This window comes from Salmo trutta, chromosome 19, assembly GCF_901001165.1.
Source record: "Salmo trutta chromosome 19, fSalTru1.1, whole genome shotgun sequence".
In the NCBI taxonomy this organism is placed as follows: Eukaryota; Metazoa; Chordata; class Actinopteri; order Salmoniformes; family Salmonidae; genus Salmo; species Salmo trutta.
Genome location: NC_042975.1, coordinates 29,639,349 through 29,666,851, shown reverse-complemented (window position 1 = coordinate 29,666,851; position 27,503 = coordinate 29,639,349). Strand labels below are relative to the sequence as shown.

At 41.3% G+C, this 27,503-nt stretch overlaps 2 protein-coding genes and 1 long non-coding RNA gene across 7 annotated transcripts; 2 read left to right on the top strand and 1 right to left on the bottom strand.

Moving 5' to 3' along the window:
* The first annotated feature begins 108 nt into the window (after window positions 1-108).
* LOC115154311 (P2X purinoceptor 5) lies at window positions 109-24,872 on the top strand. Of its 3 annotated transcripts, none has more exons than XR_003867867.1 (13): window positions 109-371; window positions 12,970-13,120; window positions 14,011-14,082; window positions 14,710-14,785; window positions 15,110-15,194; window positions 15,380-15,460; window positions 17,800-17,941; window positions 18,771-18,904; window positions 19,246-19,339; window positions 19,451-19,516; window positions 22,778-22,839; window positions 23,059-23,141; window positions 23,288-23,346. XR_003867867.1 is itself a non-coding variant. In XM_029700400.1 (13 exons), the coding sequence occupies exons 1-13, from the start codon at window positions 145-147 to the stop codon at window positions 24,043-24,045; spliced, it is 1,416 nt and encodes a 471-aa protein (XP_029556260.1). In that variant the 5' UTR covers window positions 114-144; the 3' UTR covers window positions 24,046-24,872. The 3 variants fall into 3 exon arrangements, 2 of the variants coding, with proteins under 2 accessions (XP_029556260.1, XP_029556259.1); XM_029700400.1 differs by lacking the exon at window positions 22,778-22,839 and adding an exon at window positions 24,033-24,872 and having other exon boundaries at window positions 114-371; window positions 23,288-23,479; XM_029700399.1 differs by lacking the exon at window positions 22,778-22,839 and having other exon boundaries at window positions 115-371; window positions 23,288-24,872.
* Window positions 24,873-26,324, bottom strand: LOC115154313 (ER membrane protein complex subunit 6). Of its 3 annotated transcripts, none has more exons than XR_003867868.1 (2): window positions 25,868-26,324; window positions 24,873-25,671 (listed from the first exon to the last, which is right to left on the bottom strand). XR_003867868.1 is itself a non-coding variant. In XM_029700403.1 (2 exons), exon 2 carries the CDS (start codon window positions 25,633-25,635, stop codon window positions 25,303-25,305), a length of 333 nt encoding a protein of 110 aa, XP_029556263.1. In that variant the 5' UTR covers window positions 25,636-25,668; window positions 25,868-26,251; the 3' UTR covers window positions 24,873-25,302. The 3 variants fall into 3 exon arrangements, 2 of the variants coding, with proteins under 2 accessions (XP_029556263.1, XP_029556262.1); XM_029700403.1 differs by having other exon boundaries at window positions 24,873-25,668; window positions 25,868-26,251; XM_029700402.1 differs by having other exon boundaries at window positions 24,873-25,674; window positions 25,868-26,247.
* Window positions 26,325-26,331: 7 nt separating this feature from the next.
* LOC115154314 (uncharacterized) lies at window positions 26,332-27,181 on the top strand. Its single transcript, XR_003867869.1, has 3 exons — window positions 26,332-26,528; window positions 26,627-26,768; window positions 26,898-27,181. It is a non-coding gene; the product is annotated as an uncharacterized LOC115154314 (long non-coding RNA).
* Window positions 27,182-27,503: the final 322 nt, after the last annotated feature.

Here is a 27,503-nt window from a genome sequence, read left to right as displayed (position 1 = left end):
TATGAATGATAATTTATACACATTATTGTTGTGTTTCATTACAGTCTCCGTTTCATTATCAATTTAAAGCAGAAACTAAAACCGCGTTCATGGTAGGTTAGCCGAGGCACAAGTCATTGGAATTGCAGCAATTTACTTGGACTAATGAAAGCCCATGCAGTTGCCAGTGACACTAACTTCAGTGCTGCCAGTCTCACGCGCGATCACCAGCTGTCGAACTCTGGGGACAGGAATATGGGCGAATTGACTTGGGGATCATTTTTCCTGGGTTTCCTTAATTTCAAGACAGAAAAATATGTCATCGCCGAAAACAGAAAATTGGGAATCTCATTCAGAGTTTTTCAGATATGTGTGCTGGCATACGTGATCGGGTGAGGTGTATGTATTTTTTTATTGCATGCTAACAATGTAGAAATAATCAATACTACAGCATGAATAATGTATTAAAATGGCAATAATTATTTCCATGCAAAGTTGCAAATAGATGTAATTGTCAATCGTGGGTGTCTTTGAGGTCGTTCAAGCTGTCATCATGAAACGGGGCTAGGGAGTTCGGGTGTTGTTCCCTCAAGACTATAATATTCACGGTTCAGGACTGTGGTAAAGTTGTTTTGATATTCGTCATATATTCGGACCTTCAAACTTCAATAGCTAACGAAAGATTTGAGCTACATACCTCCAGTTAGGTTCTTTATGATGGAAAAAAGGTGTGCATGTCTTATTTTCAGACTCGAGTTTCATAATCACACATTAATTGTGTGGGTAGCCTGGCACTCCTTCAATAGAGAACCACAGTATGAGTCATAATACCCATAAAACCTAACGGTCAAATAAGGAAATGGTTCCAATCGTTTTTCCACCATTCATTTTACCCATAAGGGATTTTAGAAACACTTAAAATAAGGGTTGTGTTTCGTGTAGGCCTACCCTGGTGTGATGTTTTGATAACAGTATAAATCTCCCTAGGACAAGGTGTATTTACCCCCCCCCCCCAAAATGCAATGCTAATTAGCTGTAAATGTGGCTATCATAAAGAACTACAAATGCCGTGATGATCTGGATGAGACTGCGGAATTGAGGCAAAGGTAAGAATCTCTGGATTAACGATCTAATGCTAGCTACATTTAGTAATTAATAAATTGGCAACATTTCTTTAAATTAACAATTCTGTGAACAGTCTTGTGCAAGTTTTAAATTGACACAATACCTGTTAGCAAAGGTGTCAGCTGGAGATGAGTTGCAGGAGCTTGCAGGGATTTGTAGTCTTGCATGATGTCCACGTTGATGATAATTAGCATTTTCGAATCTGAGTGTAAATAGAGCCAAATATATTAATAGACGTCACCTTGTCCGAGAGAGATTTACACGGTTATCAAAACATCACACCAGTGTAAGCCTACACAAAACACTGCCCTTATTTTAAGTATTTCTAAAATTCTCCATGGGAAAAAGGAATGGTGGAAAAACAATTGGAACCATTTCCCTGTTTTGACCGCTAGGTTTTATGGGTATTTTAGCAACATTTCTTGTTAGATGTTTTGACTAGAACCCCAAAATTGTATCATATTACTCCAGTGCTAGCCTCTCTACACTGGCTTCTTGTTAAGGCTAATGCTGATTTCAAGGTTTAACTGTTAACCTACAAAGCATTGCATGGACTTACTCCTACTTGTGTCTCTGTTTTGGTCCTGCCATACATAATGTACCTACACGTACGCTACGGTCACAAGACGCAGGCCTCCTTATTGTCCCAATAATTTCAAAGGAATCAGCTAGAGGCAGGGCTTTCTCTTTTAGAGCTCCTCTATTATGGAATGGTTTGCCGATCCGTGTGAGAGAAGCAGACTCTGTCTCTACCTTTAAGTCTTTACTGAAGACTCATCTCTTCAGTAGGTCTTATGATTGAGGTGAACGGCAAGGCACTGGCAAGAGGAACCACCCTTTCTGTGTCTGTCTGGCCGGGTCCCCACTCTCTCCTGGGATTCTCTGCCTCTGACCCTATTACGGAGGCCGAGTCACTGGCCTGCTCGTGCTCTCCCATGCCGTTCCTATGAGGGTGCATCAGATCATTTGTATTTTATTTCACCTTTATTTAACCAGGTAGGCCAGTTGAGAACAAGTTCTCATTTACAACTGCGACCTGGCCAAGATAAAGCAAAGCAGTGCGACAAAAACAACAGAGTTACAAACAAACGTACAGTCTAACGCAATAGAAAAATCTATGTACAGTGTGTACAAATGTAGAAGAGTAGGGAAGTAAGGCAATTTATTTTATTTTTTATTTCACCTTTATTTAACCAGGTAGGCTAGTTGAGAACAAGTTCTCATTTACAACTGCGACCTGGCCAAGATAAAGCAAAGCAGTGTGACACAGACAAGAACACAGTTACACTTGGAAAAATATGGAATAAACAAGCCAATAACACACTAAATAAGTCAATGACACAGTAGAGAAAAAGAAAGTCTATATAGTGTGTGCAAAAAGCATGAGGAGGTAGGCAATAAATAGGCCAGAGGCGAAATAATTACAGTTTAGCATTAACACTGGAGTGATAGATGTGCAGATGATGATGTGCAAGTAGAGAAACTAGGGTGCAAAAGAGCAAGAGGGTAAGTAATAATATGGGGATGAGGTAGATGGGGTGCTATTTACAGATTGGCTGTGTACAGGTACAGTGATCGGTAAGCTGCTCTGACAGCTGATGCTTAAAGTTAGTGAGGGAGATATAAGACTCCAGCTTCAGTCATTTTTGCAATTCGTTCCAGTCATTGGCAGCAGAGAACTGGAATGAAAGACAGCCAAAGGAAATGTTGGCTTTGGAGATGACCAGTGAAATATACCTGCTGGAGCAGGTGCTACTGGAGGGTGTTGCTATGGTGACCAGTGAGCTGAGATAAGGTGGGGCTTCACCTAGCAAAGACTTATAGATGACCTGGAGCCAGTGGGTTTGGCGACGAATATGTAGTGAGGGCCAGCCAACGAGCGCATACAGGTCGCAGTGGTGGGTAATATATGGTGCTTTGGTGACAAAACGGATGGCACTGATAGACTACATCCAGTTTGCTGAGTAGAGTGTTGGAGGGTATTTTGTAAATGACATCGCCGAAGTCAAGGATCGGTAGATAGTCAGTTTTACGAGGGTATGTTTGGCAGCATGAGTGAAGGAGGCTTTGTTGCAAAATAGGAAGCGGATTCTAGATTTAGGTTTGGATTGGAGATGCTTAATGTGTGTCTGGAAGGAGAGTTTACAGTCTAACCAGACACCTAGGTATTTGTAGTTGTCCACATATTCTAAGTCAGAACTGTCCAGAGTAGTGATGCTAGTCGGACAGTCAGGTGCGGGCAGCAATCGGTTGAAGAGCATGCGTTTAGTTTTACTAGCATTTAAGAGCAGTTGGAGGCCACGGCAGGAATGTTGTATGGCATTGAAGCTCGTCTGGAGGTTTGCTAACACAGTGTCCAAAGAAGGGCCAGATGTATACAGATTGGTGTCGTCTGCGTAGAGGTGGATCAGAGAATCACCAGCAGCAAGAGTGACATCATTGATATATACAGAGAAAAGAGTCGGCCCAAGAATTTAACCCTGTGGCACCCCCATAGAGCCTGCCAGAGGTCCGGACAACAGGCCCTCCAATTTGACACACTGAACTCTATCTGAGAAGTAGTTGGTGAACCAGGTGAGGCAGTCATTTGAGAAACCAAGGTTATTGAGTCTGCCGATAAGAATGAGGTGATTGGGGCGGCAGGTAGCCTAGTGGTTAGAGTGTTGGACTTGTAACCGAAAGGTTGCAAGATCAAATCCCCGAGCAGACAAGGTAAAAATCTATCGTTCTGCCCCTGAACAAGGCAGTTAACTCACTGTTCCTAGGCCGTCATTGAAAATAAGAATTTGTTCTTAACTGACTTGCCTAGTAAAATAAAAATTGACAGAGTCGAACGCCACAGGATGTTTTTGTGCTGGTCAAGGGCAGTCAAGTCTGGGGTGAACCAAGGGCTGTATCTGTTCTTAGTTCAAAGTTTTTGAATGGGGCATGCTTATTTAAGATCCTCTACTGACGGGATGAGGTCGATATCCTTCCAGGATACCCGGGCCTGGTCGATTAGAAAGGCCTGCTCGCTGAAGTGTTTTAGTGAGCGTTTGACAGTGATGAAGGGTGGTCGTTTGACCGCGGACCCATCGTGCACACAGGCAATGAGGCGGTGTTCGCTGAGATCCTGGTTGAAGACAGCAGAGGTGTATTTAGAGGGCAAGTTCATCAGGATGATATCTAAGAGGGTGCCCATGGTTACGGATTTAGGGTTGTACATGGTAGGTTCCTTGATAATTTGTGTGAGATTGAGTAGAAGCTCGAATTGTTTGGGCACAGACCTGGATAGTAATGCAGAACTCTGCAGGCTATCTCTGCAGTAGATTGAAACGCCGCCCCCTTTGGCAGTTCTATCTTGTCAGAAGATGTTATAGTTAGGGATGGACATTTCAGGATTTTTGGTGGCCTTCCTAAGCCAGGATTCAGACACGGCTAGGACATCAGGGTTGGCGGAGTGTGCTAAAGCAGTGAATAAAACACACTTAGGGAGGAGGCTTCTAATGTTAACATGCATGAAACCAAGGCTTTTACGGTTACAGAAGTCAACAAATGAGAGTGCCTGGGGAATGGGAGTGGTGCTAGGGGCTGCAGGGCCTGGGTTAACCTCTACATCACCAGAGGAGGAGTAGGATTAGAGTATGGCTAAAGGCTTAAAGAACTGGTTGTCTAGTGCGTTTGGAACAGAGTAAAAGGAGCAGGTTTCTGGGCGCAGAAGAATAGATTCAAGGCATAATGTACAGACAAGGGTATGGTAGGATGTGAGTACAGTGGAGGTAAACCTAGGCATTTGAGTGACGATGAGAGGTTTTGTTTCTTCTCACCAGTTAAGCCAGGTGAGGTCACCCCATGTGCTGGGGCTGGAACAAAAGGGCTATCTAAGGCATATTGGACAGGGCTAGGGGCTCTGTCCAGAGAAATAAGACATTAATCACTAACCAAAACAGCAATAGACAAGGCATATTGACATTAGGGAGAGGCATGTGTAGCCGAGTGATCATATGAGTAGCACTAGATGAGTCAGGGAGCCAAATCCCGTAGCCTCTCCTATCTGGTGTGATCTTAGGAATGCTCCCTCTGATCCTCCTCTATCTCTCGGTTTCTCCTTACACACACTGTACACAGTGATTGATTGATCTTATTGTACATTTCTCGTTCTAAGTAGAACCCTCTGCAAACGTTTATACCTAGCACCAAATGTGGTTCTCTTATGGGGACAAGCAGAAGTAGACTATATTTTCTACAACAATAATCCACTCTCATTTGCCATTCAGTTCCTGTGATGGGAAGTGTTCAGTGTGTTGCTGGAATTATTTAATTTGTCATAGTTTGTCAAATGTTTTGTTAAATTAAATTGAATATTTAAATCCAATTTCTAGTGGTATATTTCTCTTGCAAGTCCTTCCGTAGTTTGAATATGAAAGGCATTGTGGTTAATCTATTCTATTAACTTGGTTGAATTGATTGGTTGAATACCAGGCAGGCTGCGGCGTTCTAGATAAGTTGCAGGGGTTTAATGGCACAAGCGGGGAGCCAAGCTAACAGCGAGTTGCTGTAGTCCAGACGGGAGATGACAAGTGCCTGTATTAGGACTTGCGCTGCTTCCTATGTGAGGTAGGGTCGTACTCTACAGATGTTGCAGAGCATGAACCTGTTGGAATGAGTCACTGCTTTGATGTTTGCAGAAAATGACTGGGTGTTGTCTGAGGTTACGCCAAGGTTCTTTGCACTCTGGGAGGGAGACACTGTGGATTTGTCAATCGTGATGGAGAGGTCTTGGAGCTGGCAGACCATGTCCGGGAGGAACAGCAGATCCCTCTTGTTGAGCTTGAGGTGGTGGGCCGACATCCAAGCTGAGATATCTGCCAGGCACGCAGAGATGCATGTCACCGCCTGAGTGTCAGAAGGGGGGGAAGAAGAAAAGTATTTGAGTGTCATCCGCATGGCAATGATAGAAGAGACCATTTGAGGATATGACAGAGCTGAGTGACTTGGTGCATAGAGAGAAGAGGAGAGGACCTAGAACCGAGCCCTGGGGGGACACCAGTAGTGAGAGTACGTAATGCAGACACAGATCCTCTCCACGTTACCTAGTAGAAGCGCTCTGCAGGGTAGGATGCAATCCAAGAATGTCCAGAGCCTGAGACACCCAGCCCTGAGAAGGTGGAGAGGAGGATCTGATGGTTCACGATGTCGAAGGCAGTGGATAGATCTAGGAGGATGAGAACAGAGGAGAGAGAGTAAGCGTTTGGCAGTGCAGAGAGCCTCCGTGAGACAGAGAGGAGTCTCACTTGAGTGACCGTCTTGAAGCCTGACTGATTATGGTCAAGAAGAACATTCTGAGAGTGATAACGAGAGATGTGATCAGAGACAGCATTGCAATCAGAGATGCCAGTCTGTCATTTTTGATGTCAGAGGGGTCGAGTTTTTTTTTTTTGAGAAGTGAAGGGACTCTGGACATTTTAAAGTCAGGGGACGTAGACAGTGGTCAGGGATCAGTTGATGAGGGAAGTAAGGAATGGGAGGTCAGCAGAGATGGTCTGGAGACGGGAGGATGGGATGGGGTCGAGAGGGAAGGTTGTTTGGCGGCTGGACTTCACGAGTTGCAGGATTTCATCTGGAGAGAGGGGAGAGAAAGAGGTCAGCGTAGGATAGTTCTGTGTGAGTGGGAACAGTGGACTGAATAGGCTGAGTGAATGTGGAGCGGATGTCATCAGCCTTCTTTTCAAAGTGGTTGACAAAGTTGTCCACAGACAGGGAGGGGGTGGAGGATTAGTTAAGTTTCAAATGCACAATTTTATTTATTATTTTTTATTTAACTAGGCAAGTCAGTTAAGAACAAATTCTTATTTTTAATGACGGCCTAGGAACAGTGGGTTAACTGCCTTGTTCAGGGGCAGAACGAAATTAAAGAAATGCCTTTCTTGCAAGCTCCAAACCCAACAATGCAGTAATCAATATCAATGTAGAGCTAAAAATAACATAAGGTAGAACAAAAACACACAAATAAAAATAAGAAATAATAAGAACAGGAGAAAGTAAGAAGTTATATACAGGGTCAGTTCCAATACCATATTTACAATGTGCAGGAACACTGGAGTGATAGTGGTAGATACAGTATGTATAGAGGTAAGGTGACAAGGCATCAGGATATATGATAAACAGAGTAGCAGCAGTGTAAGTGATGATTGCATGTGAGTGTGTGTGCATGTGTGTAGAGTCAGTATAAATGTGTGTGCATGTTATGTGTGTGTTGGAGTGTCAGTGTGCGTGTGTGTACAGTCGTGGCCAAAAGTTTTGAGAATGACACATTTTAATTTTCAAAGTCTGCTGACTCAGTTTGTATGATTGCAATTTGCATATACTCCAGAATGTTATGAAGAGTGATCAGATGAATTGCAATTAATTGCAAAGTCCGTCTTTGCCATGCAAATGAACTGAATCCCCCAAAAACATTTCCACTGCATTTCAGCACTGCCACAAAAGGACTAGCTGACATCATGTCAGTGATTCTCTCGTTAACACAGGTGTGAGTATTGACGAGGACAAGGCTGGAGATCACTCTGTCATGCTGATTGAGTTCGAATAACAGACTGGAAGCTTCAAAAGGAGGGTGGTGCTTGGAATCATTGTTCTTCCTCTGTCAACCATGGTTACCTGCAAGGAAACATGTGCCGTCATCATTGCGTTGCACAAAAAGGGCTTCACAGGCAAGGATATTGCTGCCAGTAAGATTGCGCCTAAATCAACCATTTATCGGATCATCAAGAACTTCAAGGAGAGCAGTTCAATTGTTGTGAAGGCTTCAGGGCGCCCAAGAAGGTCCAGCAAGCGCCAGGACCGTCTCCTAAAGTTGATTCAGCTGCGGGATCGGGGCACCACCAGTATAGAGCTTGCTCAGGAATGGCAGCAGGCAGGTGTGAGTGCATCTGTACGCACAGTGAGGCAAAGACTTTTGGAGGATGACCTGGTGTCAAGAAGGGCAGCAAAGAAGCCCCTTCTCTCCAGGAAAAACATCAGGGACAGGCTGATATTCTGCAAAAGGTACAGGGATTGGACTGCTGAGGACTGGGGTAAAGTCATTTTCTCTGATGAATCCCCTTTCCGATTGTTTGGGGTATCCGGAAAAAAGCTTGTCCAGAGAAGACGAGGTGAGTGCTACCATCAGTCCTGTGTCATGCCAACAGTAAAGCATTCTGAGACCATTCATGTGTGGGATTGCTTCTCAGCCAAGGGAGTGGGCTCACTCAGAATTTTGCCTAAGAACACAGCCATGAATAAAGAATGGTACCAACACATCCCCCGAGAGCAACTTCTCCCAACCATCCAGGAACAGTTTGGTGACGAACAATGCCTTTTCCAGCATGACGGAGCACCTTGCCATAAGGCAAAAGTGATAACTAAGTGGCTCGGGGAACAAAACATCGATATTTTGGGTCCATGGCCCAGACCTTAATCCCATTGAGAACTTGTGGTCAATCCTCAGGAGGCGGGTGGACTGTTACGTACGCAACACCCTGCTACAACTCAACTCCCCGTGGAGTAAAAGAGGGAATGGGATTGTAGGTGCGAGTAAAGATGACAAAGGCAGAGAATTTACCGTTTACTGGGAATTTATTCCTTCACACGGTAAATTTGGGAAAAAGTGGCTGAACGGAACCAAAGCAAAGAAAGTAAATGTCAAAGCCCCCTCTCCTACCTTACCTGCCTACCCACTACTTACCTAACTTAGCAACACCTGGTGCGCTAACCAAAATACAAGGGGTGGTCCGCCGAGGTCTTACCTAGTGTGTATAGACAGTAACTACTACAGGTTATGTATGCCCGCAGGCCTCTTGCCTAAGCACTCCCTAGGTGCCTTCCCCCCTGGGAACAAATGAAACAGAATAACACAAATGTAAGTAAACAATTCCAATAATCAAAACCACTGCATCCTATTGGCACACACATACCTCAGAATCAGCGGCTATACAATACTTAACAAAAAACTAGCAACAACTAACACATAATTTACCTCTCTCACACACACACACACACACACACACACACACACACACACACACACACACACACACACACACACACACACACACACACACACACACACACACACACACACACACACACACACACACACACACACACACACACACACACACACACACACACACACACACACACACACACACACACAGGACATATCAATCATCTCTCTTCTGAGCAACAGAACACTGGCTTATATAGCTGAGAAGGAGTCTGTAATGGGATACAGCTGTATCCCCTGACGAGAGGGCGGGGTCAGATCTCCAATCATCGATGTGACCGACCAATCAGCTGCTTGATAGGAATTTCAGGAAGCCATTTCCTGAAATTCAAACAAAACCACAACACAGAAACTGGGGAACATAACATGGACAAACAAAACCCCACAAATTCTGACAAACTCCAAGCATTGATTATGCAAGAATGGGCTGCCATCAGTCAGGATGTGGCCCAGTAGTTAATTGACAGCATACCAGGGCGGATTGCAGCAGTCTTGAAAAAGAAGGGTCAACACTGCAAATATTGACTCTTTGCATCAACTTCATGTAATTGTCAATAAAAGCCTTTGACACTTATGAAATGCTTTTAATTGTACTTCAGTATTCCATAGTAACATCTGACAAAAATATCTAAAGACACTGAAGCAGCAAACTTTGTGGAAATTAATATTTGTGGCATTCTCAAAACTTTTGGCCATGACTGTAGACTCCTGGGAGTGTGCATAAAGACAGTGCAAAGATAAAAAATAAAAAAGTCTGTATAGCCATTCTGTTAGGTATTTAGCAGTCTTATGGCTTGGTGATAGAAGCTATTCAGGAGCCTGTTGTTGTCAGTCTATGGCTTGAGTGGCTGGAGGGAGGAGAAGGTGGAAAATAGTTTCCTACGGTTAAAGAGAGAAGCTTGAAATGTAGAGTGATAGAAAGTGGCTTTAGCAGCAGGTAGAGAGGAGGGAGTGAAAGGATGATAGGTCATCCTAGGAGTTTAGTTTTTCCTCCATTTTCGCTCAGCTGCCTGCAGCCCTGTTCTGATAGAAGGGTTGCGGCCAAGGGGTGGGGATTGTCTGTAAAGCCTACAGTGAGAGGAGCAAACAGGTATAGAAAACATACACATAGTTGACAAAGCTACAAAAGAGCAAAATTAGATCATCTGAAAATAACTAGGTAAAATCAAGTGAGAGAATGGTGTGGAGCCTTCCTCACCTTCCTTCCTCGAAAAACTCTGCAGAACAGTCTTTGTTTCAGCGACAGTCTTAGTTTTGCCCCTTAATCCTGGTTGATGTGTCAACAATCAGCTGCAAGTTATGAGCAATCAGCAGTTCACACACCAAGTATGCTACTGGAAAGACAGGCAGCACTTTAAGTAGATGGCCCTAGCCAGCAAAAAGGCCATACTAGACAACAACAGATTAAGACAAACAATTATACTTATCACTCCTGGAGATATCAGGAGTCTTTTAGCTATGGCTAGAGATTGAAGCTATATTTAGAAACTGGATGTAGACATGGTAATAGATGATCATCAGCAGTGTCTGGAAACATGGACTAAAATAAGAAATAAAGATGCATAAGAAATTGGTGATAGACATGTAATAAGCAATGGAGTCTATTAAAGAGTACACCATTCACAAATCACTGTGAGGAGAAAGCGAAGCAGGTCCTTTTTGACTTCAGAAAGAAGGCTGATTTCATTACTTCAGCTGACACTCAATTGAGAACAGGTAGAGAGGTGCATCAGTTTCAATTATTTAGGGACAATTACAGGCAGATGCCTTAACTTCACTGAAAACACAGTACATTTAACACTTACCTGCTATGGAGACTGAGGAGCCTCAACGTAGTTCCCACAATCCTGCAGAGCTATTACACCTGCCACATGTTACATCAAGCTGAGGAAGGTAGTCAGTATGGGCTCTGCTGTCTGAGAGCAGCAGTGCTCAGGCCTTTAGAGGCTGTATGACACACAGGCAAACGAAGAAGCCAACACAAAGAGCAGGGGACTCAATTCACAATCTGTGTGGCTTCTTCCAGAGTCTGCCCTCTGGTCTGAGATACAGTACATACACCAACATTCATGACCGACTTAGGCAGGGGCAGCTTAAGTACCACTGCAATCCGGCTGCTCACTTAGATCAAGGAGCTATAGAAATTCTAAGTAAAAAATGTTACTAGTACAATAAATGAATCCACCAATGGGTGTGTGATGTGTGTTCCTATCATGTGAATGTTCCAAAGTTGTTTTGGGGTGTCAAGGTCACATGGTTAAGGTTCTATTGCATTTGGAGTGATTTTTTTAATAAATATATACAGTATATAAAAACAAATGAATAATGGACAGTTGAAATGAGGCTGCTAAGTGACGTGGTTGAAGACCTATTGACATTTTAAAGTTTCATATATTTATATTAAATCATGTATTTTATAGGAAAACCAAAGTGTGTGCAACATGCCTCTCTATATAAAGAATAATGGACAGTTGAAATGAGGTTGCTAAGTCACGTGGTTAAAGAGCTATTGAATTTTTACATTTTCAAATATTGATTATAAAATTGTGTAAACACTTTATAGGAAAACCAAAGGGTATGCAATGTGTTTCCCCATGATGTGAACAATACAAAGTTGGTTTAAGGTGCTTAGGTCATGTGATCAAGAAGATATTGAATTTCTAAGTAAAAAAGATTAGAAAGAATAAATCACAGTAAAATAACTTTTTAAAAACTTCAGAAAACCAAAGGTTGGTTTGAGGTGTCTTGGTCACATGGTCAAGGAGGTATTGAATTTTAAGTGTTTTAAAAAAAAAAAATGTATGAATCATTGACTAGGTATCCCTCTTTCCTTTTTCATTGTATGAGAAAACTAAAGGATGTGTGCAACATGCTTCACTATATAAGGAATAATGGACAGTAGAAATAAGGTTGCAAAGTCACGTGGTGAAATTTGAGTATTGTGATCATGCACTTTGTTTGACAGTTCCTAACTATTTGCATTACCACAGCACCAGGCTGCCTACACTGTTACCACATGATTATGAAACTCGGGTCGGAATCTGGAAAATAAGACATGTGCAATGTTGTACACCTTTTTTCCTTCATAAATAACCCAACCTGAGGTATGTAGCTCAAATCATTTGGGAGCTATTGAAGTTTTTAGGTCCTAATGTCTGGTGAATATCGAATCTCAAACCAGCTTTACCAAGGTACCCTCAGGTGTCTATATTGATGCACTATGAGAGTATACAGACAATATACTTTTTCAAATATATTTTTGCAATAATAATTCCAGAGACCTAGAATTCCAGAAGGATATACATCTCCCCTTCCCGAGGCTACCGTCATTAACTTTTAACATCATGTACCCTTGTAAAAAGTGTGTATTAGGCTAGTAGGCTACCAGTTCAACTTGTCAATCTGTTCCTATGTTCCTTCATACAATTAGAGAAATTCTCAACAAAAATCGAATTAATAATTGCAGTTCGGGTAAATGTAATAAAGCATTTTGTTTTTGTTACTTTACTTTTGACCCTAAATAATCCACCCATGTCACAGTGACAAATCATTCCTTCACAAAATGAAAGTATCCTTTCATGACTGCCTCCTCTCCCTCATTTCATTACCATGTTTTACAGTATTCTATAACAGTGTTATAGAATGCATTTGACATGTATGTGTCTTATGAACACTCAGCACTCAGCACATGAAGGATCCAAGTTTGTTCAAATAACCATCCATGTTAATTTTATATGTGACTGACAACTACTCTATTTTCACAAGTGACCGAGAGTTAAAATGAATGAATTTACAGAAAAAAATCAAACAATCAATAATCAGTGTGTTTAAATTCTCAGGTGGGTTTTAGTGTTTAAGAAGGGGTACCAATCGAGGGAAGAGACCGTCCAGAGTTCTGTCATCACCAAGCTGAAAGGAGTGGCCATGACCAACAACACGGAAACTGGACTTCGCCTGTGGGGGCCTGAGGATTATGTCATACCTCCAACGGTGAGATTCAGGGACTTTTTGGGAGATTTTATGTATACAGGTAGAGCCGACACACAGTACACAGCCTACTGCTAAATGATTCATTCAAGTCTTAGTGATACAGTATGTCATTGATATTGTATGTTTTCAAGTACAATGAGTAACATTTTTATGAGGTCTCTCCATTAACTCACTTTCATCAGTTTTCAATCACACCCAACTGATTTTTAAAGTAACAGGCCACCACATACAGCTTTACATCACATCCATAGAGACAGTATATCTGGCAGTATATCTGGCTATGGCATGAGAGTAGTGCACTTTATGAAACATTGGCATAAGCATCTTTGTCAGCTATTTTGAACATCCATTTGGTACTGTTTTAGAATATGAGAAGTTGACACGTGTTTAGAGTGCTCTTCTTTAAATAATGTTTATCTTGTATGGTCATGGAAATGGCGATGATTAGAGTCATTGGACGTTATACTGTACAGGCTGTAGAGCAACAGAATAATCGTTATATGCATTTTAGCTATGAGTCTGTTTCCTCAATAGACACTCCATTTCTTCTGTCTTGTTAAATAAAAGATAGGGAGTTGATTCTCGACTCTAATCAGTATTATTCACTTAACCTTTAGCGACTCAATGATAAACAGATTCAATAGAAAAGCCTGCTCTTGTCCACATGGTGAGCCCAGTCAGCCACCACTGGATCTCCTTCATTTTGTATTTTGTAAAACTATATTAATATGTGGTGAGAAACTGTGCTATTTATATTTAAGCTTATTAAAAGCTTAGACAAAAGAATATGTATTTAGGGATTTAATTTTGTATAGTTAACACACAGTCCATCAGTCCCCTGACTAACCTGATTGAGGAAAGTATAGTTTTAGCTTGTTGTTGTTTTTCAGGGTGAACAGGTTTTCTTCATTGTTACAAATTACATCGAGACCCCGCATCAGAGCCTTGGGTTCTGTGCTGAGGTGAGTGAAAAGCAATTTTGTACTACCATAATCTAGACAAAATCTTGTTTATTGAATTTATTTTCAAAGATCCCCCTGAGATAGAGATTGGATGACTGTGCAGCTGAGATAGCAATACTTTAATGATCCAATCAAACAAGGAAATTAAACTCCACTAAGTCAGCATTGATAATGCTATGGTTCTTACCATATATGGCAAAGCAAGCAGAAAAAAACGGCTAGTAATTTGAGGCGGATGTCAGAATCCAAACTGCCTAGAGCTTTATTTGTAATGCCTCAGGCCCAACAGTTCTTTCCTCAGAGAAAGATGGCTTGACCTTGCCATTGTCTTCCAATAATTGCTTATTTGATGTTAAAGTACGCTTTCGGTGCCGCTATGATAAGTTATGAATGATTGATTCATTATATTTTATGAAGATAAAATCTTCATAGTATGAAGGGTTCAGTGTGTCACTGTTCACTGGTCCAATAACATTGTGTTTTCCTAAATTGCTTTAGCATTCAAATGGTGCTCCCCACTGTGGTCACCATGTATTGTATGTTGTCATCATCTCTAGGCTCTTCAATACACTGCTTTGAATACAGGCTTGCATTTTTAACTGCATCAACGTGTCCTATGTTCTCCAGAGCCCTAAGGTGCCAGATGGCCAATGTGTAAACAATGAGGATTGTGCTGAGGGTGAGGCGGTAGTTGCTGGCAATGGTAAGGACTAATATGGTCAACTGGGGCAGTCTTTATCTAATTTCTATTTACATTTCCAAGATGACCATTTATTTACAGATTAACACTGGCTATGATCACATTTCTCTTAAAATGCACATGTACACCACTAATGTGTAGAAAGCTTATGAGAATCACCAGTGTTGGAATTGGACAAATGTCTCTCTAGGAAATTCCTTCGAAAAATGTTGCATGACAAAATTATTCAACTTTGGTAACTCCTACGCGTTACCCTTCACCCTAATTTCCCCCAAGATTATTATGTCTTTCCAGGATGTTGACAGCGATCTTTACCTTTCCCTGCAGGGGTGAAGACCGGCCTGTGTTTAAACTCTACAGGGACCTGTGAGATACATGGCTGGTGTCCCGTTGAGACGGGACGTAAACCCTTGTGAGAATTCATCCTCTTTTGCTGTGAAAATAATGAAATTGTCACTTTTGCATTGAGTCTCAGTATAAGTGTACCCACTACATACACTATGTTATGTACTTCAGTATTCTGAAGTATCTTGTCCTGATCATCTACCATTATGGAGAAGTCACTTTGAATGAACACTTTTCCCCCTTACTTTCCAGGGAGGCTTTATTAAGCAAGGCAGAAATCTTCACAATTTACATCAAGAACTCTGTCAGGTTTCCGAAGTTTGAATTCTCCAAGTAAGTGGTGTGGTGTTAAGTGGGGCTTGTTCATTCAGACTTCAGGGTAGTAGAGGCTATTTGTCTCTAGGGAAACAGTCAGTGTCAGTGACATAGTTCATTAAGTATGTGTAAGTAGGGCAGTGGGGGATACATGTCCTAGAACTGCTTTGGATAGCTATGAGGGTGCACAGTCCCTTCTATTTATATACAGCCATATCGCCCAGTGAATGTGTGTGTGTGTGTGTCTGTGCACGTGCATACTGGGTGCGTGTGTGTATGTGTGTTCAGTGAGACAGTGTAGCGGTCATCTGAGACGTCCTTGACAGCAGAGCAGGCCCAGTCCAGGACAGGAGTCAGAACAGATCTGATTGGCTCACTGTGCTCTCATGTCAGTAAGTAAGGCTGTTGTTGTAGAAGGGTTCATCAGCCAGAACATCGGTGTTCTCTTTCCAAGCCTAATAGGAAAGCACAGAGACATCAGACCTCTGCCAATTCATGATTCATCATTTCAGTTGTAGATCTTTTGATTAGGGGAGAGTGTTTCTAGGAAACCATACACAAAATTAATAATGTGACCAAATATTTAAGAAGAGGTCATCATTTCATTGAGTCTGTGAAGGAAGAAACCACATGGAAAAAGTGGTAAGCAAGTTAGGTCCAAAAAATGAATGTATTGTGTTAGAGGTTTCAGGATTCTTTATCTAAACCAAAGCAGATAGTTTTGTACATCAGTTGGGGTCTCTTATAAGCTACAATATGAAGTCCTAAACCTAGCGTGAAAGTGCATCCTGGAAGCTGTGTGGGCAAATATAGTCAAAATGTTTGCCTTGGGTAAAGTTGTTTATATTTTGTCATTTTTATGCATAGTATTTTTGCAATGTGTCATGCATATGAACTCAAGATGTTTGTTACAGAGCAGACATCATCGTGCCCTGTGTATACAAACGTAAAACAAGCAGGGGTCTAGCCCACCTTGAGGTTCTTGAGAGAGCAGCCAAGGAAGTGAGAGAAGGGAAGAAGTCAATTTGAGCAGCAGTAAGGGCTGAACAAATGTACTGAATGACACTGAAGAGGTACATTGACAAAAAATAAAATGAACATGAACCTGTGTGAAAGAGAAGCTATGATAGAGTGGCAGAGGTACACAAGGTCTTATCTGATGACAATGGAGTCTGAGCTTGCTAATCATATCAAGAATCTCATGGACCAGTTTCATGGGCTTAGTATCCTCAAATGCAGAAAACGTTCCTATTCCCCCTCTGAATGGCACACATACACAATCCATGTCTCCGTTGTCTCAAGACTTAAAAATCCTTCTTTAACCTGTCTCCTCCCCTTCTTCACTGATTTGAAGTAGATTTAACAAGTGACATCAATAAGGGATCATAGCTTTCATCTGGATTCACTTGGTCAGTCTATGTCATGGAAAGATGTTTTGTATACTCAGTGTATAGCTGAATGTAGGCATGCATTGAAGATGTACAATTATACCACACTCCCATTCCATTAATTAAACTTTGACCTACCATCACCCGCCACTGGCACAGGACACCATCACCCATTTACCCCAAGCTGTCTCAACTTACCCTGTCCCTATGCTCAATTTACCCCATACCCAGGGTAAGTTGTGCCAAGAGACCACTTGTTTTGTACAAACTATGTTTTTAAAACTGTTATGTTTACAATAATTCAGATTAGTTCCAGGGATACACAATATCCTGAAATAAATGTACATATGTTTGTTAGAAAGAATACTATATTTCCCTTGACGTAGTGATACTGAATGTAAAAAATGTCTCAACATACCCCTCTCCCCCCTACATTGTGTGTATTGAATGGAAAGTGTCTAAACTATGAAGTGCTTGAACTATGACGTTACTTATATATATATATATATATATATATTTTTTTTTTACCTTTATTTAACTAGGCAAGTCAGTTAAGAACAGATTCTTATTTTCAATGACGGCCTAGGAACAGTAGGTTAACTACCTTGTTCAGGGGCAGAACGACAGATTTGAAGTTACTTGAATGAGCAGCATGAATAAAATGAACAGTTTAGTAGATGTGCAGCTTGAAATAGCATAATATATTTACGTGCCATATGAGCTATTTAAGAAATGATAGATAATATATGTAACTCTGTGCTATTCCTTAACCTGTTGGGGCTAGGGGGCAGTATTTTCACGGCCTAAAGAGAAAAGCGTGTCATTTCAAGCTGATAAGATAACTTAATTGTTCATTCTATTTGGTTTAGGCCTATGACCTTTTTTGTATTTAGCCAAGGAAAAGTATGATACTGGACTACTAATCACATAAACAAATGACATGTCCTGTTCTGTCTCCTTTCCCCGCAGGTCAAATGTCCTGGACACCGGTAATGACTCCTATCTAAAGAGATGTTCCTATGACAATGACCTACATCCCTACTGCCCCATCTTCCGTCTGGGAGACCTAGTCAGCAGGACTGGACATGATTTTCAGGACATGGCTGTAGTGGTACATAAATGTATTTTTTAAATCTTTTAATTGGTCCTTTATTTAACCAGGTTGTCCCATTGAGGTCAGGAGACCGCTTTCCCTGGCAGAGGGAGACCTGGCATAAAGGGTTGGGTTTCTTGTTAAACACTGAGTCCACTGAATCCAAATGAGGCTTTTCAGGCTTTCATCATTCTATCCAAGCAGTGCGGGAGTGGTGTAATTCTCTTTTCCTCCAGTCCATTTGATAATGATGCTTGCTTTCAGGCAGTTAGGTAATTACCATAATTTTGATTACATTTAATTGGACATTTGCCATGTAGGCTGCAGTCATTAGGCCTGACATTTAAATGAATAACAATGATGGTTGCATAATTGCAACAACAGTATGAAACATAGCAGTTGCTAGATCTGTATTAAGTGGCTTGTCACAGAGCCCTGCATAAAGTGCTTTCACCTCAACTCCCTAGTAAGCTCAGGGTAGACATTTACAAGTAAACACTAACTTTTGTTGTTAATATAGCCGGACACCCAGCATAGAACAAGACAATGGGTTAACCAGAGCCATTCTTACCATATATGGCGAAGATGATCAGCAGTGTAGTAGCTACTGTGTTATCATTAGAGTTGCCAGTTTTAATGTTGTGAAGTACAGTATATTTATGTTTCTAGTTGTTAATGTTTAACGAGGAGTTGATGTAAATGTGACCACAGTTCATAGTCAAGGTTAAGAAAGTAAATCATGAATAGCAGGGCAATAGAGTAATCCTCCATATTTAGAGCAACGTCAAGCACAGATGTTTATTCATAAACAGTGTCATCTTTCTCTCTCTCTGTCTCTGTCTCTCAGGGTGGGTCAGTTGGAATTCTGATTGAGTGGAACTGTGATTTGGATAAGGACTACTCACAGTGTAACCCAGAGTACAGCTTTACTCGTTTGGATATGAACTTAAACAGCTCTGTCACATCAGGCTACAACTTCAGGTACATCTTGACATGTATTAAAGTAATGTTCCCAAACTTTTGTATAATTTCAGCCAGTAGTTTTGAAAGTGGTGCTCATGAGCCGAAACGGGTCCCCATTTTTTTTTTTTTTGCAATTCGCATGATATTTTATGAATCCAATTGGTACAACATGTTACAAATTTGTTGTGCTTAAGATCCCCGTATTGCATCTTAAGCACGTTTTACTTCATGCAGATATAATAATTCTGAAAAGTTATTATCTTGAGCTCTCTCGAAGTACTGTATTTAATCTCAGATCTATCTCTACCAAGCAGTTGTTGACATTTCTGTTCCAAACAGCTGATTTGTTTGTTTTCCAGATATGCCCGGTATTACAAAGATGAAGCTGGAGAGAGCTATCGGACATTGTATAAAGTCTATGGGATTCGCTTTGATATCATGGTGAATGGACGGGTATGACAGTGATTCTAGCTACACTTACTTGTCTAATTGAATGTGTTGGTAGTAGTAATATTACAGTCTGTGTCAGATCAAATGTTCTTTGTTCTTTATTGTGCTCTTCAGGCTGGAAAATTCAACATCATTCCCACAGTAATAGCTATTGGGTCTGGGCTCGCTATTATGGGCATGGTAAGTCATTTAACCTGTTGGATTTACCCTAGGATAGGGGGCGCCACAGCGCATTTTGGAAAAAAATCGTTCCCATTTTCAACGGCCTACTAATCAAAGTCAGAAGCTAAGACATGCATATACTTATTTTATATGGATAGAAAACACCCTGAATTTTCTAAAACTGTTTGAATGGTGTCTGTGAGTATAACAGAACTCGTATGGCAGTCAAAACCCCGAGACCGATTGAACCAGGAAGTGGAAATCTGAATTGTGGACTCGACTTCACAGCCTTACCTATAAATCACAACGTAAAAAAATGAAAATTGAGCACTTTCCAGTGCTTCCACTAGATGTCCCCAGTCTTTACAAAGTGTTTTGAGGGTTCTACGGTAGAAACTCAGTGAAAGAGACGATGTGGCAATTGGTCACAGTCGGAGGGCCATGAGCATTGTGACGTTGGCGGCCGTGTCTGCCCCCACCTTTGGAAGTTTTTTGAAACACAATGAAATCGTCCCACTCGAATCTGATTGGCTCTCTTGTTGAAACAGGCCCTGACGATTACTTGATACAACGTTTGACATGTTTGAACGACCCTAACTTACCGTAAACAGTCATTTTGCGTTAGACAGCTGCCGCCCACGGATCAACATTTGATTACAGCCTTAGGACGCGCTAACAAGAGGAAGCTAATGGAACATAAAGCATGGACTTTTTCGACCGAAAATACATTTGTCATGGACCTGGGACATCGGGAAGTGATTTCTGATGAAGACAACTAAAGGTGAGGGATTATTGGCGATATTATACAATATCAGATGTTACGTGCTATTGTTCACAGGTGGCGCCGAGCTAGGTTTTCGAGCTCAATTTCTGGGTATCGCATCCCATTTGATCTCAAAGTGTGATTACCCTGTAAAGTTAATTTAAAATCTGTTTTGACAGGTGTTTTCAAGAGATATTCATCTATAAATCTTAGATTGACAATATATATTTAAAAAATCGTTTTCGAATAGTAATTTATAAAATTGTAGCACTGTTTCCCGGGACGCATTATATGGGAAAATAGTTAGTCAACCTCAGGTGCCGATGTAAAATGCTGTTTTTATATAGAAATATGACCTTTATTGAACAAAAGATTGCATGCTGTGTGTAACATGATGTCCTAGGTGTGTCATCTGATGAAGTTTGTAAAAGGTTAGTGCTGCATTTAGCTGTTTTTTGGTTATATGTGATGGGTGTGCTTGCTCGGAAAATTCATATGATGCGACTTTTACAATGTACTCCTCTAACATAATCTAATATTGTGCTTTTCCTGTAAAACCTTTTTGAAATCGGACAACGAGGGTCGATTCAAGAGAGGTGTATCTATAAAACGATATGAGACAGCCCTATATTTGAAAAAAAAAAAATTATTGAATTTCGTTATGCTAATGTCGCTAGGAGTTTTCGCTGGAAAATGATCCCGCTAACGGGATGGTAGGCTGAAGAAGTCATTTAATAGATTTGTGTTTTAATTTGTTTCCAATACACATGCTTATCTATTTTCTCCCCCCCCAAAAAAGATTTCTCTGTAATTCTGTTTCATGCAGCATGCCCAGGTTGGATGCTATCAAATGCTTTTGAAATGCGATGCATTCGGAAAGTATTCAGACCTCTTGACTTTTTCCACATTTTGTTACAGCCTTATTCTAAAATAGATTTAAAAAAAAAAATCTATCATCAATCCACACACAATACCCCATAATGACAAGTTTTTTGCAAATGTATTAAAAATGTAAAACTGATATCACATTTACATAAGTATTCAGACCCTTTACTCAGTACTTTGTTGAAGCACCTTTGTCAGTGATTACATCCTCGAGTCTCGTTTCTCCCATTCTTCTCTGCTCCTCCTCTCTAGCTCTGTCAGGTTGGATGGGGAGCATCACTGCACAGCTATTTTCAGGTCTCTCCAGAGATGTTCGATCGGATTCAAGTCCGGGCTCTGGCTGGGCCCCTCAAAGACATTCAGAGACTTGTCCCAAAGCCACTCCGGTGTTGTCTTGGCTGTGTGCTTATGGTCGTTGTCCTGTTGGAAGGCGAACCTTCGCCCCAGTCTGAGGTCCTGGGCTCTCTGAGCAGGTTTTCTTCAAGGATCTAGCTGTACTTTGCTCCGTTCATCTTTCCCTTGATCCTGACTAGTCTCCCAGTCCCTGCTGCTGAACAACATCCCCACAGCATGATGCTGCCACCACCATTCTTCGCTGTAGGGATGGTGCCAGGTTTTCTCCAGATGTGACGCTTGGCATTCAGGCCAAAAAGTTCAATCTTGGTTTCTTCAGACCAAAGCATCTTGTTTCTCATGGTCTGAGAGTCCTTTAGATGCCTTTTGGCAAACTCCAAGTGAGCTGTCATATGCCTTTTACTGAGGAGGGGCTTCCATCTGGCCACTCTACCATAAAGGCATGATTGGTGGAGTGCTGCAGAGATGGTTGTCCTTCTGGAAGGTTCTCCCATCACCACAGAGGAACTCTGGAGCTCTTTCAGAGTGACCATCGGGTTCTTGGTCACTTCCATGACCAAGGCCCTTCTCCCCTGATTGCTCAGTTAGCTGGGTGGCCAGCTCTCGGAAGAGTCTTGGTGGATCCAAACTTCTTCCAGTTAAGAATGATGGAGGCCACTGCAGAAATGTTTTGGTACCCTTCCCCAGATCTGTGCCTCAGCACAAACCTGTCTCGGAGCTCTACAGACATTTCCTTCGACCTCGTGGCTTGGTTTTTGCTCTGACATGCACTGTCAACTGTGGGACCTTTTTATATAGACAGGTGTGTGGCTTTCCAAATAATGTCAAATCAATTGAATTTACCACAGGTGGACTCCAATCAAGTTGTAGAAACATCTCAAGGATTATCCATGGAAACAAGATTCACCTTAGGTCAATTTCAAGTCTCACAGCCAATGGTCTGAATAGTTATGTAAATAAGGTATTTCTGTTTTTTATTTCTAATAAATTTGCGAACATTTCTAAAAACCTGTTTTCGCTTTGTCATTATGGGGTATTGTGTGTAGATTGATGAGGATTTGTATTTAATTTCATCCATTTGTCTGAATACGGAATACTTTCTGAATGCACTGTATCACCACAGGAGGGCGATCCCTTATAATTTTTCATACAATATGCTAATCTTCTTCATTACAAATTGATCCCTATCCCCTTGTTTGTAGATCTGAAACATTTGAGTAGGTCTAAGCAATATCGTTACATTTTCTTTTCACTGTCTAAACCTGTCATATCTACAGGAGTTCCTTGGGTGTATAGGTGTCAATTTGGCATTCAGAAGCCCTCTGCCCCCGAACAAAAGGTTTAGTGCCCTATTTCAGTCTTATTTATCTGAGGAGACAGCTCTTTGAAGTCTGCTGTACACATCCACAGGACAGTTAGTGTTTTTTGTATTTTTGTTTTCACTATGGCCTGTGAAGTTGCCTGAAGCTTTATTGGGGGTGTTGGCCTTATTTCTATCATGATTAATGTGACTCTATTGTATGTATTGACTTGAACCTTGCCTTTGTCTTTGTTTCAGGGAAAATTTGCATGTGATATGATATTTATCTACATGTTGAGCACGAGTTCCTTCTACCGAGACAGGAAATTTGAGATTCTCAAGTAAGACACTATGACACTATTACTACTAACTACAGAATTTACACTTTGTCGTTTATTCAGTAAAGTAAATAATTTCAGTCTTGGATTGTTTGCCTTGCTACTTCTCTCTGTCTGTCAGTAAAACAAATAAAACATCCCTTTAACAGGAAAGAACGGATCAAGAAGCACAAAGAGATTGCGAAGACATTGGTGAACCGAGACACAAGAAAACACAGGAAACATGCTGGGGAACAACATGAGCTTACCACACTCTCTACGAAGAACGAGGAGAAACAGGACCCTAAAACCGGAGAGAAAAACGAGGTTCACATTCTCTCTCCACGAACTGTGGGGCAACGGTATAATACTCACCCTCCACGACACTAACCGATTAATTCAGAGTGAGACACCAGACTAGAAGCTGCACGTAGGACAACTTACTGTTGAGATAGCATAGTAGAATACACAACTTTGTGTACACAACCAATAAACGTTGATTTTACGTGCAATTAAAAAATGTGGTAGTGCATCAGCAGTTCTTCTATAATGTCTATTAGCCCATGTCAGCTAACATTTTATAGGATTACTAGGTAAGTTAGTCTAGCCAGCTATCTAAACAAGAATTTGTTCTTAACTGATTTTCCTAGTTAAATAAATAAAATAAACCTTCAAGGCTGAATTACCTGCTGGGCTCGAAGGGAACGTGCCCATGGGCCCTGACCTCCAGGGGCCCTTTACCTCCAGAAGGCCCCCATTGATTTTGTTTATACACCCGGATATCGTACTAACATGGCATTTGTCAAGGCAAAATGTGTAGAACTGCAGATGTTATTTAAGAAATTCTCGCTTAGGGCACCTAAAAGGCTAGAGGCGGATCTGTGAGACATTTTTATTTATCCTTTATTAACACAGGTTGTCCCATTGAGGTCAGAAGACCTGTTTTTCAAGAGAGACCTGAAACAAGGAAGTTCTGCTATTGTCAAGATGTCTAGACTGGGTCCTGTAGCAGGTGGAAAGTAAAATGTGGGTGGGTGAGGTGCTGATCCCGATGCCCACCCTCTTTCTCCTCTTCCAGCAGAGGTTACTGATGCTGATACATGGCTCTGGTTTTCCTATGTCTCTCAGGAGTGATGCATGTCCTAATTGGACATGATGACTGATGGGCTGGAAAATAGAAATGACAATGCTCTCCTTTCCTTACACTTTACTGCTGCAATGACAATGCAGACGCTCCAAGAAGCGAGATATTTATCAAAGAGAAAAAGCACTATTCTATTTCTGACGGCTTATTTACTTGTTCCAAGATTGAATCATAATGCATCTGTTGAGGGGTCAATTAGGCCATGCAATCAAACCATTGCAGAGTGCTCAACTAGGTTATTATGCTGGCAGCGGTGTTCCTTCAAACCTTGACAGACCGCTTGTAGTAGAATGAATCCTTGAGACATATGATGGAATACCACATCGTGAGAGAACGGTTGCTTTTTAACACAATTGAAAAATACACTGGGTCTAAGGTTGTCTATCATAAATACTTCTCATTTGTGATTGCTTGTAACTTCTGCCTTGTCCGGTTCAATATGTCTGTATATACAAAGTCAGAACTAGAGGAGTATGAGGCAAGTTATTGAATGTATTTCCTTTAAATGGAAAACATTGTATGATAATGCATTTTTAGGGCTAATGGCCATTGTTAGAACAATCATATCAGTTGTCTGCCAAATCTTATGATCAATAAATTATACAAACAGGTTGTATGGAGTTATTTATTTTGAAGGATCCAACCAGAGCCGTTATATCCTATTTACACTACTTGAAAAATATTTTAGCATCAGGCACCTCACTCTGATGCACACTTCCCATCAATGTTTATAACATGTATCAACAGCTAGATGACACAATTTGGTAAATTCAGTTATCCTAGAGATGCAATAGAGCAGAGATAAACAATAACATACTGCAGCAGTTAACAGTTCAGTAAATGAGAGAAAGCAGGACATGTTTTAGTTTATGTATAGAGTTGCTGACAGACATACTTCACGTAGCTGTATAATAAACAGTTAATCTAACAAAGTATTTAATCAATCGCCTATATCTACAAAGTTTGCGGGCAGTTAGACAATTATAATTGGATTTACATGACATTAAGTTTAAAACTTGCTCAACATTCTGGTCAATTTTATTAGTACACATGCACCATTCCGTAGAGGAAAGTCCAGAACAGGACGTAGGTAAAAAGACCTCCAACAAGCCCTCCTGTAAAGAGCATCCTCCGAGACTTGAAGCACTTGTTCCACCTGCGACTGGCCTTAATGATGAGAAGAAGGGAGAGGAGGAACGAGGCGAGGAAATAGAAGATAAATCCGTACAGTCCTGTGAGCCCAAGGATGCCCGCTGTCGCTCCCGACAGAGCTGACACCGACGTCCGGCAGTAGTCCAGCACTGCGGCGTTGCCCCTCACAGCAACCTCACTGATGAACTGTGGTCCTTCTCGTTTCGCTACGACTGAGGCCATGTCGGCACCCCCTTGTTTGTTTTCCAGCGATGACTGCTGCTGCAAACAAGAGGTAATTAGAAAATCATTACATAATATTGAAGGATTTCATTGCTGCATATACGTTATTGTATCGTACAAATTCTGAATAATCTTGTTTAAAGCAAGCATTTTTGTCACTAGCGAACCGGCTTGCCAGCTGACATCTGGACACTGGGAGCTAACGTTAGCAGCTAGCAAGCGGTTTACTCACCGAATTAAAAATATCGAGTGCTTCGTTTACTTCACAAACACATCAAAGGCACATAGCTAGTTTGTGACACTTAATATTCCATGTCAATTGATTTACTAACCCCTTCACTACTGGAATGTAATTACAGAAATAAAGCTAATTCTAGCTAAATAGCGCAAAGGTAACTGCGACGCGACCCGTCTTTCTGAATCTGCCCTTTTTTTGCGAAATGCATTCTGGGACTTTTATTTTTGTATCAACTGCTCGTTTTTGATGAAGTCAGTGGATGAATGTGCTTTTCAATTCAATTTAATCACACATTAATTTTCTTGAATTCAATTTTGCAATATATTTAAACTGTATTTGTTGTGACCTGTGACCAAAACGAACTTAGGTCTATGGTGTCCGCCTTAGATCAAATTAGTAGCGCCCTCTGTTTACAATCGCTGGGCTCTGGATAAAATGTACAAGAATTAATAGGCTAAGGAGCCTAATCTCAGAAGCAGCTAACCATGGCGAACTATGTTCTGGACATAGATATAGGAATTACTTCAGTCAAAGTTGTGTTACTTGATATTAGATCAAAAACAGTAACGGATAGCTTAATGCATTCCAGGTGACTACCTCATGAAGCTGATTGAAAGAATGCCAAGAGTGTGCAAAGCTGTCATCAAGGCCAAAGGTAGCTACTTTGAAGAATCTCAAATATAAAATATATTTTGATTTGTTTAACACTTTTTTTTTTGGTTAAAAAATATATGATTGGGTTTTCTTTTGCAGGTCAAAAAGCAGGACATGTGACAAATCATAACAACTCTGAATGAGTGCATCACATCTCTGCCTAGAGACAAGCTCCAGAATGTCTGTAGAATTGGGGTGTCTGGACAAATGCATGCGGTTATATTCTGGAAAGCCCAAACAGGTAAAATATTTTTTGGGTCATAAATAGTGTGTCACCCACTATTAGGCCTATGTGATATAGATTTTTGATTTAGAAAATACCAGATCTCTTTATCCAAACAAGTCCTTTATGATCACTGTATACCCTCAGGCTGTGATTGGTCAGATGGAGACAGCTGTCAGCTCTTCAGACCTAGAGACACCAGTCAGCTGATCACCAGGCAGGATGGGTGCTGCAACAGTTATTTCCTGTGTACTCTTCCAAACCCAGATTCAAATCTCATCATAGCCACGGGCTTCGATTGTGTCACTATCTTTTGGTACATGAGGCATATACCAGCAAACATATCACTGACAAGCTGAAATGGTCCACCCACACACACAGTGTGGTGAAGAAGGTGCAACAGCGCTCTTCAACCTCAGGAGGCTGAAGAAAGTTGGCTTGTCACCTAAAACCCTCACAAACTTTTACAGATGCACAATTGAGAGCATTCTGCCGGGCTGTATCACCGCCTGGTACAGCAACTGCACCTAACAACCTCATGGCTCACCAGAGGGTGGTGCGGTCTGCACAACGCATCACCGGTGGTAAACTACCTGCCCTCCAGGTCACCTACAGCACCCGATGTCACAGGAAGGCCAAAAGATCATCAAGGACAACAACCACCCGAGCCACTGCCTGTTCACCCCGCTATCATCCAGAAGGCGAGGTCAGTACAGGTGCATCAAAGCTGGGACCGAGAGACTGAAAAACAGC